Source organism: Penicillium verhagenii, assembly GCF_028828195.1.
Source record: "Penicillium verhagenii strain IBT 33310 chromosome Unknown utg000002l_segment0_segment0, whole genome shotgun sequence".
Lineage (NCBI taxonomy): Eukaryota > Fungi > Ascomycota > Eurotiomycetes > Eurotiales > Aspergillaceae > Penicillium > Penicillium verhagenii.
Window position 1 is genome coordinate 1,731,736 of NW_026643166.1, and position 15,537 is coordinate 1,747,272.

Here is a 15,537-nt window from a genome sequence, read left to right on the forward strand (position 1 = left end):
GTTCTGTCCAAACTGAAAGAAAATATACTTAAACATTGCAATCTGAGGACCCTGTGAATATTCGACGAGACCTAATTGAAAGCCAGGAAGAAAGCACTTGAGTGAGAAAACGTTGATGCGTCAAAAAGAGGGATACCCTATCCTCCAACAATCAACGGTAGTGCTCCCATGGTGTTCCTTGATCTTATATCTAGCCTGTCCCGGTGGATTTATTGTGCCATCGGCCTTGTTAGTCATCCTGACCAGTTGACATTTGCAAGTTAACTATATATTCGGACAGTTGGTTGGCGTAAGAAACAGTAACTATTGGAGGGCGAAGAGAGGGGAGAAACCGTTGATTTAGATGCACTTGAGCAATAAACAATGACTGTTAAAATATAAAGCTTTAATTTATCGCATTTACTCCTCATAAACTGAAGGCATAGATTAGTACTGAATTCGCCAGCATAGTTGTGCAATTGTCCTCCGCGGCTTCATATAGCCAATGTTTGCGTCCCTAATAACAATTAAGGTTGTGTAGTGTAATGGTCATCACTCCAGATTCTGATTCTGGCGATCCCGGTTCGATCCCGGGCACGACCTTTCTTTTTTGTCTTTTTGTCTTTTTGTCTTTTTATGCGAGTTATTTAGTACATCCCCTCTCTCGTCTTCATCCTCTTTACTTTTTTTTGTAAATGAAAAAGATTGCACTTGAAGAGAACTAAACCAATTACGCAGGCGGCTAGGAAGATCGCAGTATTCATTCGAGAGCCACAAATAATCGCCTTGTCGGTTTATTGTTTCTAAACATTTAACAGGGGTTGGACTTGTTACATTCTGCTTCCAGATGTCAAAGATGAGCTAGACAGACACTGTCCAGTTATTTGAATACATCTGTGCAAATGATAGCAATGGCGGAGTGATATTTACCTATGACATCTATCAGTTTTGTGGCCAAGCTGTTGTTCACTAGTATACTACGGTACGAGAGTTGCAAGGTTATGTTTACACACGTAGATTCATTCAAACAAAAGACAACATCATCTCTCTAATACCTAGACACAGCACTTTTGAGGGAACAGATTTCCCTTTACCGTCCTATAATATACAAACGCCAAGCGCAGATGCAAAGTAGACATACACAGAGGGGGTAATTATTATGGAATTATTTATTCCAATCCAACCCAATCGCCCTCTCCGTCTTCGGCATCGGCATCGGCGTCGGCCATTTGGTCGTCCTCTTCCTCGACATGACCCGCAGTCATAGCCAACATTGCGCTTGATGACTTCTTGTTGGCAAGAACAGGCGTAGAGAGAAGATAATTAAGGTCGTAGAGGTTCTTTTCCGTCAACCGCTTGAGGTTTTCACGGATGTCATCGACAGCTCGCTGGACAGCGCGAAGTTCGGGGGCAAATGTCCCGGAGTTTTCCTTGAAGTATCGACCGTGGCAACTGAACAGAGACTCGATCCACATCAAATTGAATTCCAGATGCGGGGTTTCGTCGGCTGCGAGGGCGACAAAGCGGAGCAGACGGGGCAAGTACACTGTAGGCACGGCGCGGACAACATGTGGAATGTCCGAAGGCGGGATCGACTCGTACACGGCACGGATAATCTTGGATTCGTTCAAGCGGAATGCCATGACCAGCGCCTTAATGAAGGTATTTTCATCATCAACAGTACCAGCCGCGGAAGCACTCTTGGCGGCCTCGACAGTGGCAAGAATAGTGGAAGGAGTGATGGAGATGTCAAGATCAAATGGATCAAAGACAAAGTCATCATCCAGGCTATAAATGAGAAGACCCTCAGTAGAGGCAGCACAGAAGGCACGACCAGTTGGGGAGAAATCAACTGAGGTCACTCGTACTTCAGGCCGAGTAGTGCGAGCACCGGCATCGCCACGCTTCGCACCAGGGAGAGTCTTGTCAATGCGATCTTCCTTATCAGAAGCCTCTCCTGTTTCATCAATAAGGTCGCGAGGGCCAGCCTCGGTGAGGTTTCGGCTGTTCAAGAACTCCTGCGTACCATCCATCGACAGGTTCACTGAGACTGTGTATTTCTTGATCAAAGAGCCCGTACCAACGTCGTACAAGCAAATGTACTTGCTGTTACCACCCGCCAAAATGCAGCTACCGTCTGCACTGTAGGTGATACGGTTGAAAGACTTGGTCCCTGCCGCATTAGCAGCAGTTGTGCGATCGGATGCTTTTCGGCCACCAGATACGTCACGGCGTCCGTCAACACCACCCTGTTGAACGGCATCCTCCACTGACCAGAATGAAAGCTGACCGTCCAGGGTTGAGGCCGCTACCTGTTGTCCATCAGGGCGGAAAGCCACACTGAGAACGTCGGACATAAGCTGAAGAGGCTCGCTAGTCTGTGTTCGGCCGAAAATACTCCAAATTCGCACAGTGTGATCCCAGCTACCGCTGACCAAATGGTTACCATCCGCAGCAAAGCCGAGGGCCGACACAGGGCCCTCGTGACCGGAAAGCTGATCAAGCAATTGGCCTGTTTGCACAGACCAGACATGGATATCAAAAGAGTCAGGAGATCCGGCACAGACCACTTCTCCAGTGGGGTCTACTGCCAAAGAAGAGAACGAGAGTCGCGAAGGCGCAGTGAAAGTGCGGAAGTTACGGTATCGAATCAAATCCCATGCTCGAATTGATCCGTCCAGGGATGCGGTGAAGAGAACGCTACCCTTCTTGGCGAACTCGCATGCAGTCACTCCGCTGGTGTGTTCGGTAAAAGTCACAATGCAGAAGCCTGACTTCACATCCCATACCTTGATTTTGCCATCGTCGGCGGTGGTCACAATTTTTTGTCCATCTGGTGAATAAACCAGAGAATTCATAGAGTCAAGATGACCCTGCTGTTTAAGGATGTAGGATTCTGACTGCCACTCCCACACCAACAACTGGCCGTGCTTGGAGGAACCGAAGGCAAGCCACTCTCCAGACTTGTTGATTGTAACAACGTCAATGTTGCTTTGCGAGACACTATACAAAATGATAATTTAGTCAAAATTGACGAGAAACGCCAAAATAAACAAGGATTTCACTTACCTCAACTGATGAATCATGTTGAACTCGGGCAAGTCATACAGGCCGAAAAGACCGTTAGAGAAGCCAACCACTAGCAAGTTGGAGGGTGCATGGAATGCAGCGCATTTAACACTCGCATCGCTCTGCATGAAGAAGTCCTTTTTCGTAATCCTCCACTGAGCCTCTCCAATTTCTTCATCGGTCTCTGGGTCTTTCTTGGCGACATATTCCCAGCGGAAAAGAGCTCCATCCTGGGAAACGGTGTAGATGAATTCCTGCTTTACATCAAAGTGCGCTGTAACCACACCCTGCCGGTGGCCCGCCAGAGTAGTAGGCTCAAACCCATCCTCGGGATTTAAACTCCATACTCGCGCAGTCAGATCTCGGGATGCGGTCAACAAGAACCGGGAGTCGCTTGACCACTCGATATTCGAGATAGAGTCGAAGTGTGCAGCCAGATCACGGTGAAGAACGAACGGAGCAAACTCAATCTCGCCATTGGTTTCGGTTCCAGGAGTAGATGGGGTCTGCCAGATTTGCAAGCGTCTGCCGACGCCGACTGCGAAATGCCGGCCGGACGGGGAAAATTTGAGCGCAGTGACGCGGCCCTTGAAGGAGAAGTTGTGGATAGCGATTCGGCGTTGGAAATTGGTCAGAATTGCTCGGCCAGTTTCGTCAACGGTCAACAGCAAGTTTCCCTTCGGGGATAGATCCAAGCGATCGATGTTGGTGCGGTGCGAAAATGGAAGGGTATAAGAGGTGTTGCTAGAAGCCCAAAAGGTCAGAAAACCGAGAATTGCCAAACCCCTGGGTCAAGGGCCCCATTGGAACCGCCAGATGAGCACTTACTGTACGAGGTCAAAGACAGTGACCCGATTGCCTACTGGCGAAAGTAGACAGGTACCATCGGGAGTAAAGAGCAGATTGCCCTTACGGTAGACCGTCCCCAAAAGGTTGGAGAACTAGGATACAATGGTTAGATATGTTAAGTCCATGATATGACACTATGCAGAAAAGCCCTTACTCACCTTGAAATCGGTCTTCATTTTCCTAGTTGCGACAGCTTCACGATGCAAAATTTCAAGCTGATTAGCGGAATCAATGCGATAAGCATCGCATCATTGATTTATCCGAACCCGGACCGTAAGTGGTATAGTGTTATGCGCTAAACCCAGATAGGCAAGGGCCAGCTCTACTCCAGAAAACGAGAAAGGAGATTCAGGGGGGAAAGAGTACCGCTGAAAGTCAGGTTCACGCCTTCCCCTTTTTACAATCCAACGCTTTTCTTGGGGGCTTTTTATCTTTCCACATTTTCCCTTTTGGTAATTCTCTTGAGGAGCTTCTTGCCCCTTTTCTTGTCTTCATTCATCTCCCTTTTAGCCCACAATGTCGACAACCGAGACTGCCACGCCTATTGGCATTGCCAATGTAAGCTATTTCCCGCAACCTCGAAATGAAAGTTGATCGAACTGGTCGCTAATCAATTTATGTCATGTAGCTCCCCAACCAGCGGTGTGTATTCCGTCGAACTCAATCGAGAGCTAGGATCCGCCCAGGATAAACATATTAATTGATAACCCTTTAGACACAAGATTGTTGCGAAGCGGGGTGCGGCTTTCACAATTATGGTGTGTCGGAGCTTGCAATACCACGATAGGGTACATTGACGACTAACCGCCACGATCGATAGGTTGCTGGAGAGTCAGGATTGGGAAAGACTACCTTCATCAACACTCTGTTCTCCACCACTATTAAAAATTACGCCGATCACAAGCGCCGTCACCAGAAGCAGGTTGACCGCACCGTCGAGATTGAAATCACCAAGGCCGAGCTTGAGGAGAAGTTCTTCAAAGGTGGGGCCCCCTTCACCGTTTAGAGGGAGTTTATTTGTGACAGTCACTAATCGGTTGTCTCTTGCTTAGTTCGCCTCACCGTTATTGATACCCCCGGCTTCGGCGACTATGTCAACAACCGTGACTCCTGGCAGCCTATCATCGAGTTCCTGGATGACCAGCACGAGTCTTACATGCTCCAGGAGCAACAGCCCCGCCGGACAGACAAGATTGACATGCGTGTGCACGCCTGTCTGTACTTCATCCGCCCCACTGGACACACCCTCAAGCCCCTCGACATTGAGGTTATGAAGCGTCTCAGCTCACGTGTCAACTTGATCCCCGTTGTTGCCAAGGCCGATACCCTGAGCCATGCCGACCTTGTCCGTTACAAGGATAGAGTGAGTGGTTGCTGATCTATTCTGTTGAAGGCCAAAAAAAAACAACTCAGCTAACCATCCCTTGACAGATTCGCCGTGTCATCGAGGCCCAGGGAATCAAGATCTACACACCGCCCATTGAGGAGGACGATGAGCACGCCGCTACCCACGCCCGCAGCTTGATGGCTGCCATGCCCTTCGCCGTTATCGGTTCCGAGAAAGATGTCAAGGCCAACGATGGCCGTGTCGTTAAGGGTCGTCAGTACGCTTGGGGTGTCGCCGAGGTTGAGAACGAGGATCACTGTGACTTCAAGAAGCTCCGATCGATCTTGATCCGCACTCACATGCTTGATCTTATCCACACCACGGAAGAGCAGCACTACGAGGCCTACCGCGCCCAGCAGATGGAGACCCGTAAGTTTGGTGAGGCCCGGCCTCGCAAGCTTGACAACCCCAAGTTCAAGGAGGAAGAGGAGAACTTGCGCAAGCGGTTCACCGAGCAGGTCAAGGTCGAGGAGCAGCGCTTCCGCCAGTGGGAGCAGAAGCTCATCTCCGAGCGGGACCGCCTCAACAAGGATCTGGAGGCCACTCACGCGGCGTATGTATACCTTGCGTTTGTTTTTCACTTTACAGTTTTCCATACTAACTTACTCCAGGATCAAACAACTCGAGGGCGAGATCGAGAATCTGCAGGGCTCCGGCACCCGCAGCCATGGCCGTCGTTAAGATGGGTTTGTGGGCATCAGCCCTTGTTGTTCAAAAAGGGAGCAAGCGGGTCGTGCAAGCTCCCTCGTTCTTTTTCTTCTTTTGAGTATCCTACGTCTTCCGGTTTTATGCGCTTGGGAGGGCGCAACTTCGCCTCAAGAGGCTGGTCCGTTTCGTTCTGTTATATCCATTTACCGCTGGTAGCTAGCGATGGTGTCTACATTCTTGATAATAACCCCCTCCTGTTTTCTGTAGCGCGGGAAAATACAGAGTTAATCATTCCTTTAATGCATATGAAGAAACTACTCAGTACTAGTGTATGTAGTAGCTTTGGTCTCATACAACCTTTCGATATATTAGAAGTAAGAGACAAAATATAGTTCAAGTTTACATGGAGTATAAGGAGCTCGGGCCCATTTTCCTGAGCTCCACGCGCATCCGCATTTTCTCCAAGCTTCCCCCCACCACTTAACACAACTTCTCTACAACGATCCGTTCGTCATGCCGCCAAAAAGATTCCCATCCCGACATCTGCATACCTTAAAAACACATAACGGTAAGTCATGCTGCACAGGAACCTCTATAAGTTGACGTAAAACTAACCCCCAATTCTTCCTGCCAGCCCCCGTCAACGCCGTGACCTTCTCTAGCTATCCAGGCACATACATACTCACAGGTTCTTCCGATCGCGCCATTCACTTGTCGCGCGCTGTTCCAAATAATGTCGAAAGCTCTGCGCAGCCAGTTGAAACTATATCGCCGATCCAACGATACGAGGCCCATGGCTACTCTGTTCTCGACGTGGCAGTTGCTGCAGATAATGCGCGCTTCGCCAGCGTAGGAGGGGACCGCCAAGTCTTCTTGTGGGATGTCGAGCAAGGTAGCACAACCAGACGGTGGACTGGTCATACTAGCAGGGTTGAGGCCGTACAATTTGCTGGAGATGGAGATTCGGTGGTCGTCACTGGTATTGTCCTTCCCCGACCCAAGTCTATCAAAAGCCTCAAACTTGCTGATATTCGTTTGATCATCTACAGGTAGTGCCGATACAACAGTAAACCTCTGGGATACTCGCTCCAAAGACCATAAGCCTATTCAATCCCTCACTGAGGCAGGCGACACTGTTTCATGTCTTCATGTTCACATGCCATCGTATTCGATTGCGAGCGGTAGCTACGATGGCCATGTGCGAGTGTATGACGTTCGGATGGGTAGGACGACCGATGATGTTCTCGCACATCCAGTAACGAGTATTCGAAGCTCGGCAGACGGGAATGTACTTCTTGCTTCTACGCTAGATAGTTATATTCGGATGCTGGATCGCTCAAATGGAAGCCTTCTCGCGGCTTTTGGAGGTCCGCAAAAAGAAAAAGACTCTTTTTCGCACGCTGCAAAGTCTCCTCATTCTTACCGCAACGATGAACTGCGTGTTCGCTCTGTTTTTGCACAGGGGGATGGAGTGGTTCTCAGTGGCAGCGAAGCACCGAAAAACGACACTAGCCTTGGCGCGGCTGTCTTTGCCTGGGATGTACTCACTGGAGAGGCTGTCGCGACGGTGCCAATGGGCGAGAAAGTCAAGGTAGTGAGCTGTGTGGCATGGAACGAGGGTGGCCATTGGGCCGGCGGATGCTCTGATGGTAAGTCGCTTGCCTCTGTCTCTATCAATATTTCCTTCAAGAAACCCCCTTAAACTAATGCTGGACAGGTACTGTTCGGGTCTTTGGCTCATGATATATCAACCAACGATCATCGCTACCAGACGAAGGCTAATCGGACTTCCACATTCGACCCATGTTGTCTATCTTTTGACCTATTTTGGATGAGGGACTCTGACCCGCTTCAAACCCTCAAAATGCAGGACATCTTGAGTATACCTGCCGGACAACACACATAACCACCAAATATGTCTGTGGCTCAACTGCCTCAAACTTTGCGAACCTTGGCCGTCGCACATGATGGAATTTTATTTCCAAGCCCCGCTTCGAAGGCGACACGGGCAGGCCAGAGGGCATGACCAGTCTCGTTGAAAGTCGATTATTGCCAAAGAACTTTGAACGGGCTCAGAGTTTGATGTGCTGGCGATCCCTTGATGATTTTGCAGAAATACTTAAATAGTTAGTCGACTTTCAGTCGGCCGAAATCACCAAAGAGGCGAGGCTTCTAGGGATATCAATTGGGCGGAGCCCAAGAGATTCGGCCCTACCACTGCAACATAGACTTGGAGTAGATGAATGCGCGGCCATGGGCACCAGCCAACATTTGGACCACAAGCTTGGAAGACAGCTGTCTTAAGAGAACAAAAATAAGAAGCATCTCATGCTGAAACTTGATACCCCATACGCTGAATCATATTTTTCTCTCCCGCTTCCTAGTACCTAAGCAGCAAAGGGGTACCCATTAAAATAACATTTGAATGTAGAACCTGGGAACCTTACGCACCAGCATGCATGAACGGCATGTCAAAAAAAGAACCATGAAAATTGATAGAGACAGGGCTAGGCAGCGCAGCAAAAACCAGCGTGAACATAGTCAAATTGGGCATGGAGATCGTGTAATCATACATAGATGGCTTTGCAAACCGCATACAAGAAAATAAGAAAAGAAAGCAAAATAACTAAAAAGTCACTTTTACCATCATTCGCCATAAGCAACAATATGAAATTGAATAACAAAACACACCGTCCAGATGCAACTGACACAAACCTTGGGGAAAAAAGCAGAAAAAAAGTGAAATCGAGGGGAAAAACACCAGCCTTATGCAGTCTCGTCGGTATCCTCGTTCTCCGCCGGTAACTCATCATCACCCCCTAGAGTCTTATCATTCATTCTCTCCGCCTCCAGCGCATCGATTGCCCGACGCAATTCGTCCTCCCCAACAATAATCGTGCCCGCCCGCGCAGTACTCAAGAAACTAATCTCTACCGCATCGGCCGACAAGTCCAGGTCCGGCTTAAGGTGATGGGTAGTCGCGGGTAAGGGTTGTTGTGGCTGGGGTCGTTTATTCTTATCCAGACCACCGAGCGCCAAGCGTGTTCCAAAGGTATCAAACAGCTCAGTCACAGACCCAATGACACCGCTCAAGTTGCTACTGACAGGGCTCGGGTTCTCGTTATCCGGGGCACGGGAGGAGTGGCTATCTGTTGCCTCTGCAAGTCGACCTGCCACGCCGCAAACGATGCCAGAGGCCTCGAGAGGCAGATCGCGCAGGTCTAGCATAATCGGTATGAGGTAGTCTTCTTTTGAGCCCAAGAGGAGCCCTGAGCCATCTTCGTAGTTTTGATGCGAGGCTGCCGGGCTCGCGAAGCGGGGGAGAAGCCGCTTTTCTAGAAGAAGGGATGCAGCGGGGTCGAGTGCTGCGAGGGTCAAAGAGAGGAAGCGTGGTTTGTCGACTAAGAGGGCGGTGGTGATGGCGTCACGTAGAATAGACATGGAGCTTGCTTCGCTATTGTACGGATGGTGGGCGGCACATTGGACGAGGCGCAAGGTTTCGTCTACGAATGGGGAAATGTCGCGTTTGCGAAGGTTCGCAAAAGTGCGGGTTTGGAGCTCGGCGAGTGTTGATGGAGGGGGAGTGACGGGCGGGATTAGGTCGCCGAGCGACTTTTCGATGCATGGTGATGTTGGACTGAAGGCATTGCTGATGAAGGCTGCTGTGGCATTTTCGAACTGGAAGCCTCGGCTCTCGAGGGTTGAGATCACACTTGCTTTGCTGTGGAATGGTACAAGGATGTAATCTGAAAAGTAAGTGGAAATGAAGAAGATGGAACTAGGTTTGGTGTTAGCATGATATTGTCACAGTGTATATATCGGATATTGGACATGGATATATAAATGAGTACATACATTCCCGCCATTGCGAGCGGACTAGTCAGTTCGAGTACACGCTTGCCAGCCACCAGGCCTTGGCCTAGGACCTGCATCGCAATGTAGTCATTATCACTCACAACCAATCGCGAACGGAGTTGGATATCTAATTGATCCAGCTTGGTGAAGGTAGGATCGAAATATTTTTGAAAAAGAGCCCTGGGGCATATCACCGAGACCTCGACGGGGGTGATGGACACGTTCAAAAATGCCGGTTGGCGATACTCGGGGTCTTGGACAGAACCCTCGTCAAATTCGGCCGAGTCATCATCATCCTTGTGATCTTCTTCCAATGGAGCGATTTCATCATAAATCAACCTCAACACGGACTTGAAGAAATAAGGGTAGAGCTCGAGCGGGATGTGAACGAGTACCAGGCGCTCTTCCTATGGAATATAGTAAGTATATTGGTAAATATCCAGAGCAGAAGATAAATAAGGCTGAAGGCTCCACTTACCACAAAGTGGACCTGGGCGTCGATCAGAGTCAAGGATTGATCCATTCTTTTGGTGGCGAGTGGCGTAAAGAGGGTTGGTGGAGAGGTATAAGGAAAAGAGGAAAAGTCGAGGATTACACGGTGCCCTGGGAGAAGTATTCCATACGTTCTTTTTTTCTGCAAGGCACGTTATTTCATGGGGTTCCTAGAGATTACGCCATTGATGCAGCGACACAATGCTAGTACGGGGTAAACGCCATCGGTAACGAGTTTGCGTCAGTGGGGGATTTTGGAGGGAAAGAAAATGAGTCAAAGAAATGGAACTCCAAGAATCTCGAAAATGGCAAAGTTCCAAAGAAGAGAAGCAAATGATTGTAATTAATTCGAAAGGGAAAATGGAGGGAAAGAGGGAAAGACCCGTGACTTTGATTTTTTTTTTTTGTAATCGCTGGAGCTTTACCAAATCCCATGCAAAATCTCACTTTATCTCCTTCTTCTTATCATCCCAAAAAAAACCCCGCGCTAGGCGCCGCTCCCGGTTGCCCACGGACCCATTCTATGTCGTGCAGTTGGCTTGGTACCTGACTTTCTGTGGGGGAAGAACTCCCAAGAACACCCTAGCTCTGGTATTCACTTCAAGGTACCTGCAAAGTGATGCACATTACTACTATACGATGATGACATATTGGAGTCTCTCTCCCAAATCATCCAATCGGACAGCACTAATTTATCAATCTGCACGTACCCCCGCGCTGTCCACTTGATCGACCGGAAAGAAAGCACTGGCCATCGGGGGCAAAATATACATCCTGAGGTCCTATCCTCGCCATGCAGGTGCCCCCAAGTAGGCACTTTTACTATCTTCTACACAACGTGGAAAGCCGACGGCAACCGGCCTTGTCATCCGATTATGGAGAACTTCGGATATGACGCCCCGCTTGGCCCTCTAATACGGAGCTCGAGATTACGGTTGGCCATCCACCGGACCGACGATCTGCGATAAGGGACCATGGCTGGCTCGGGGTGGAGCCCATGTGTGAAATGGGTGGGCGCTCATACCCCCGCCGATACGACGTGGCAACCATATTGAGGGATCAAAAGCCCTATTTTGGTGTTCGTGCTTGGGCTGACAGGGATACCTCATGACAGACTTAATCCTCCGTTTTTTTTTTTGGCGCCGAGAAAATACAAGGTCTTGTGGGGAAACCCTGTTGTTCCTGTTATTATAGGTCTTTGTCATGACCGGGGAATCGGTTCTTCCGGCCGGTTTCGTGGCACCAACTAACTAGTGAACACGGAGGAAATCCACTACTTTAAGTCAATACCTACTGGGTATACATACATGAAAATCATTATTCGCAACGTGCCTTCATGATGTTTATCATGAGCCATTGAGGGATATTGAGAACCGAGAGCGCGACTGAGCTTCCCCCCCCCCCGAAAATAACTAAAGTTGAAGAATGCTTTTCCAAGAAAATCTCGATGAATGACCAGGCAAAACAAGGGAACGCCGCAATAAACAGATACCCTGGCTAAGCTAACTGATCCGCTTACTGAGTCTGCGCCTGAGCTTATATAAGGCCCAAAGAGCCGATCGGTGAGCCGGAAGCCGTACTCAGTTCCACTTGGTGTGCAAAATAAAACGTCAGCCTTTAAAGTGCTCAGAAGCAAATTTCGGTCGCATGAGCGAACCAAGCAGCAACAGTCTTTGACTATGAGATTTTCAAAAACCACCATATATGGCGCGGAACCTGAAAACTTTGATATGTGATATTTATATACTACATAGTGCATATCTGTATGTTTCATCTCCAGAAACAATGTTCGGTGAAATGAAAACCTACATACAACAGAGCCAAAGAGATCACCATCACATACTGGCGATCTTGATTGCACCCACGAACCTTATAAGCTTGGAAGCTTCTGAGCTCAGATCAGTGTTCAAGGATATTGATTTCCGCACGTTTACCCAAATTATTGTTGAGTTGTTGATGATTCACTGGAACTGACCCGGGCGGCATGCGACCCCTTGCGTACGAGTCCAAAGGGAAGGCCCGATTCGGTTATTTATCAACATGCCACAACGGCCAACCCACAATTGGAATGTCTCAGGATTGAAAATGTCAATCTCAGGGCACTGCTTGACTAAGAGCAGTTGTATCTAGGGCTTTGTTTTTACAGTCCTTGAATGACGCGTGAGAAATTAGCATTGCAGCAAGCATGGCACCGAATCCAGGAACCAAACAACATTACTCCCTACCGCAGCTCGATTGGAGCATTGTTAAAGGAAGTGATGCCCTTGTTTTGTTCGACTAACACAGCGGCCGACACACTCTTTTTTATTCTTAATTTTTTTCCGGCCTTCCGCAATTTGATCAGCTTGCATCACTATATCGGAGGATTTAGGTATCCCTCCGATTGCAAGTTTGATAGTCATTCGTTATACGACTACGATGGCAAAGCTTAATTTCCTTCTTCTGGCTGGATGGGCGGCCAAGTTGGCAGCCGCTAAGGATGTCTACCTGGATTGGAACATCACTTGGGTCAATGCCTCCCCGGATGGATTTGAGCGGCCTGTGATTGGTATCAATGGTCAATGGCCGTGTCCACAGATTGATGTCGACGTCGGTGATCGACTGATCGTAGATGTGAACAACCATCTCGGAAACCAATCGACCGGTATCCACTGGCATGGAATCCGCCAATTTGGAACCGGTGTCATGGACGGAGACAGCTCTGTTACCCAGTGTCCCATCGCTCCGGGCAAGCACTTTCAGTACCATTTCGACGTGAGTAGCCGATTGCCTTCAATAATACAGTATTTAACAATACACTAACACGATAACCTAGATCAACCAAACCGGAACCTACTGGTATCACTCGCACAACATGGGCCAATACCCCGATGGTCTCCGTGGTGCTTTGATTGTCCATGATCCTAAGCCCCCATTCCAATATGACGAGGAGTTCACTCTTACTCTGAGCGATTGGTATCATGACCAGATGCCGGATTTACTTGAGAAGTACCAATCGACCCAAAATGAGGCAGCTTTCCATGGCAATGAGCCACTTCCCAATTCGGTACTCATCAACGATTCCAAAAACACGAAAATCAAGGTCCAGCCAAACAAGACGTATCTGGTACATATCATTTGCATTGGTAACTGGCCAGGCCACACTTGGGTAATCGACGGACATGAAATGACTGTGGTCGAAGTGGACGGCATATACACCGAGCCTTACCCGGCCGGGGACAAGAAGCTTCGCGTTGCTACTGGACAGCGTATGAGTGTTCTCATCCACACCAAGAAAGATGCCAGCAAGAACTTCGCCATTTGGAACAGCATGGATGTTAACATGATGTTCATCTATGAGAACCGCGCAATTCCAGCAAACTACAACCCCAATGCCACTGCATGGCTAGTGTATGATGAAGCAAAGCCCCTGCCTCCACCTCCTGTAATTTACGATTTGGAGCACTTTGTGGATGATGTTGCTTTTGTTCCCGCCGATCACCAGGCTCTACTTCAACCCGTCAACCATCAGATCATCTTGGATGCAGCTTCTGCTGACATTAACGGTGTCGCTCGCTTTACCCTTAACAACAAGACTTACATCCCCCAGGATGTGCCAACCCTATACACTGCAAACACAGTGGGTCCCGATTTTGCGTCCAACCCTGATGTATACGGATCGGTCAATCCAATCATAGTGAAGCATAACGAAGTTGTTGAGATCGTTATCAATAACCATCACGACAACCTCCATCCGTGGCACTTACACGGCCACCAGTTCCAGGTTCTGCAGCGATCTGTTTCGGGTCTTTTTACCGGACAATACTTCAAGAACGTCTCACAGACACCCATTCGCCGTGATACAATCATGGTTCAGCCTCAGGGACACACTGTCATCCGATTCCGAGCTGATAACCCGGGTGTCTGGCTGCTCCACTGCCACATCGAATGGCATGTCGAGGCTGGTTTGATGGCAACTATCATTGAGGCCCCGGAAACTTTCCCTCAATCCGTGAACCCTCCCCCTCAGAGCCACTATGACGCGTGCGCAGCCTATCCGGCTCCCTCGTCTGGAAATGCTGCTGGCAAGAAAGGACTGGATCTGTCAGGCGCAAATACCGAGGTTTCAGACAATGACCACGGCGCTACGTATCATGGACTAGCCAAGGCTGCCGCGCCTGCGACAAACACGAAACCAGCAGTTGTGGCACCTGCCGCTGCTGCACCGCCAGCTCCACAGACCACTAAGGCCAAAGGATCTGATGCTCAAAAGCCCGCTTCACAAGCTCCCGGCTCCAAAGGTTCTGCTCCCTATGCCGCACCAGCTCCCCATGCCGCTCCAGCTCCCCATGCTGCTCCAGCTCCCCATGCTGCTCCAGCTCCGCACGCTGCCCCGGCTCCCCATGTCGCACCAGCTCCCCATGTCGCACCGGCTCCCCATGTCGCACCAGCTCCCCATGTCGCACCAGCTCCCCATGTCGCACCAGCTCCCCATGCCGCACCAGCTCCCCATGCTGCTCCAGCTCCGCACGCTGCCCCGGCTCCGGCTCCCCATGTCGCACCAGCTCCCCATGCTGCCCCAGTCCCCTATGCACCTGCACCTGTTGGTCACCATGCGCCAGCTCCTGCACCCCAAGTGGCCCCGGAGCATCCTGCTCCCCACCCTGTGGAGTTAATTCCTGTGTACCCACCCGCTCACGACGAGCCCATTTACGCCCATGAGCACGATTCTAAGGGCCCATGGCCTCAGCCTCACGTTGATCAGAACCACGCCCAGATTGGCGATGGAAGTGATGGCCGCCCGCCTATCTATGGACACACAGAGGATACCAAGGGCCCGTGGCCTAACCCCCACAACGACCTGTCCCAAGCTCAAGTTCCTGGCGGACCGGACGGCAAGCCTATCGTCGCTCACACAGATGATACCAAGGGTGACTGGCCTAATGCCCACCAGAACAACGAATATGTCAAGGACGGTGATGAAGTCATTCATCCTGCTCCTGACTCTGGGTAAGTTTACTTCTTCTTCGTTACCCCACAAATTACTAATACCTTTTTAGTCCCAACGACCTACCCAAGGACTTCCAGTACTGGGGACAATACGAGCAATAGACCACTTGGTCTGCGTTCAACAGGCTTGTATATAAGCTGCATGTCGCTAATTGTTAGTCGACCAAAGTAGACTTTAATCCTAATGCCAACAATACACGACGTCTTTTCACTTCAGCTCTGATGGATCATGATGTAAACTGAACCACCAAGAATTCAATGTTAGGTAC

General features: G+C 49.6%; 5 protein-coding genes across 5 annotated transcripts; 3 read left to right on the top strand and 2 right to left on the bottom strand.

Moving 5' to 3' along the window:
* Nucleotides 1-1,148: 1,148 nt before the first annotated feature.
* N7466_000633 (snoRNA-binding rRNA-processing protein PWP2) lies at nt 1,149-4,073 on the bottom strand (the record flags this gene model as incomplete). Its single annotated transcript, XM_057160031.1, has 4 exons — nt 1,149-2,982; nt 3,049-3,792; nt 3,877-3,989; nt 4,056-4,073. The coding sequence occupies 4 exons, from the start codon at nt 4,071-4,073 to the stop codon at nt 1,149-1,151; spliced, it is 2,709 nt and encodes a 902-aa protein (XP_057026279.1).
* Nucleotides 4,074-4,413: 340 nt separating this feature from the next.
* On the top strand, nt 4,414-5,965 carry aspC (septin CDC12; the record flags this gene model as incomplete). The annotated part of the gene is made up of 7 exons (XM_057160032.1): nt 4,414-4,455; nt 4,526-4,539; nt 4,613-4,655; nt 4,718-4,880; nt 4,950-5,260; nt 5,329-5,837; nt 5,896-5,965. The coding sequence occupies 7 exons, from the start codon at nt 4,414-4,416 to the stop codon at nt 5,963-5,965; spliced, it is 1,152 nt and encodes a 383-aa protein (XP_057026280.1).
* A 480-nt stretch (nt 5,966-6,445) lies between these two features.
* Nucleotides 6,446-7,675, top strand: N7466_000635 (WD40 repeat domain-containing protein; the record flags this gene model as incomplete). The annotated part of the gene is made up of 4 exons (XM_057160033.1): nt 6,446-6,500; nt 6,567-6,911; nt 6,982-7,581; nt 7,650-7,675. The coding sequence occupies 4 exons, from the start codon at nt 6,446-6,448 to the stop codon at nt 7,673-7,675; spliced, it is 1,026 nt and encodes a 341-aa protein (XP_057026281.1).
* Nucleotides 7,676-8,698: 1,023 nt separating this feature from the next.
* Nucleotides 8,699-10,310, bottom strand: N7466_000636 (ACT domain-containing protein; the record flags this gene model as incomplete). The annotated part of the gene is made up of 3 exons (XM_057160034.1): nt 8,699-9,710; nt 9,788-10,194; nt 10,266-10,310. 3 exons carry the CDS (start codon nt 10,308-10,310, stop codon nt 8,699-8,701), a joined length of 1,464 nt encoding a protein of 487 aa, XP_057026282.1.
* A 2,387-nt stretch (nt 10,311-12,697) lies between these two features.
* abr1 (multicopper oxidase abr1) lies at nt 12,698-15,272 on the top strand (the record flags this gene model as incomplete). The annotated part of the gene is made up of 2 exons (XM_057160035.1): nt 12,698-13,033; nt 13,095-15,272. 2 exons carry the CDS (start codon nt 12,698-12,700, stop codon nt 15,270-15,272), a joined length of 2,514 nt encoding a protein of 837 aa, XP_057026283.1.
* Nucleotides 15,273-15,537: the final 265 nt, after the last annotated feature.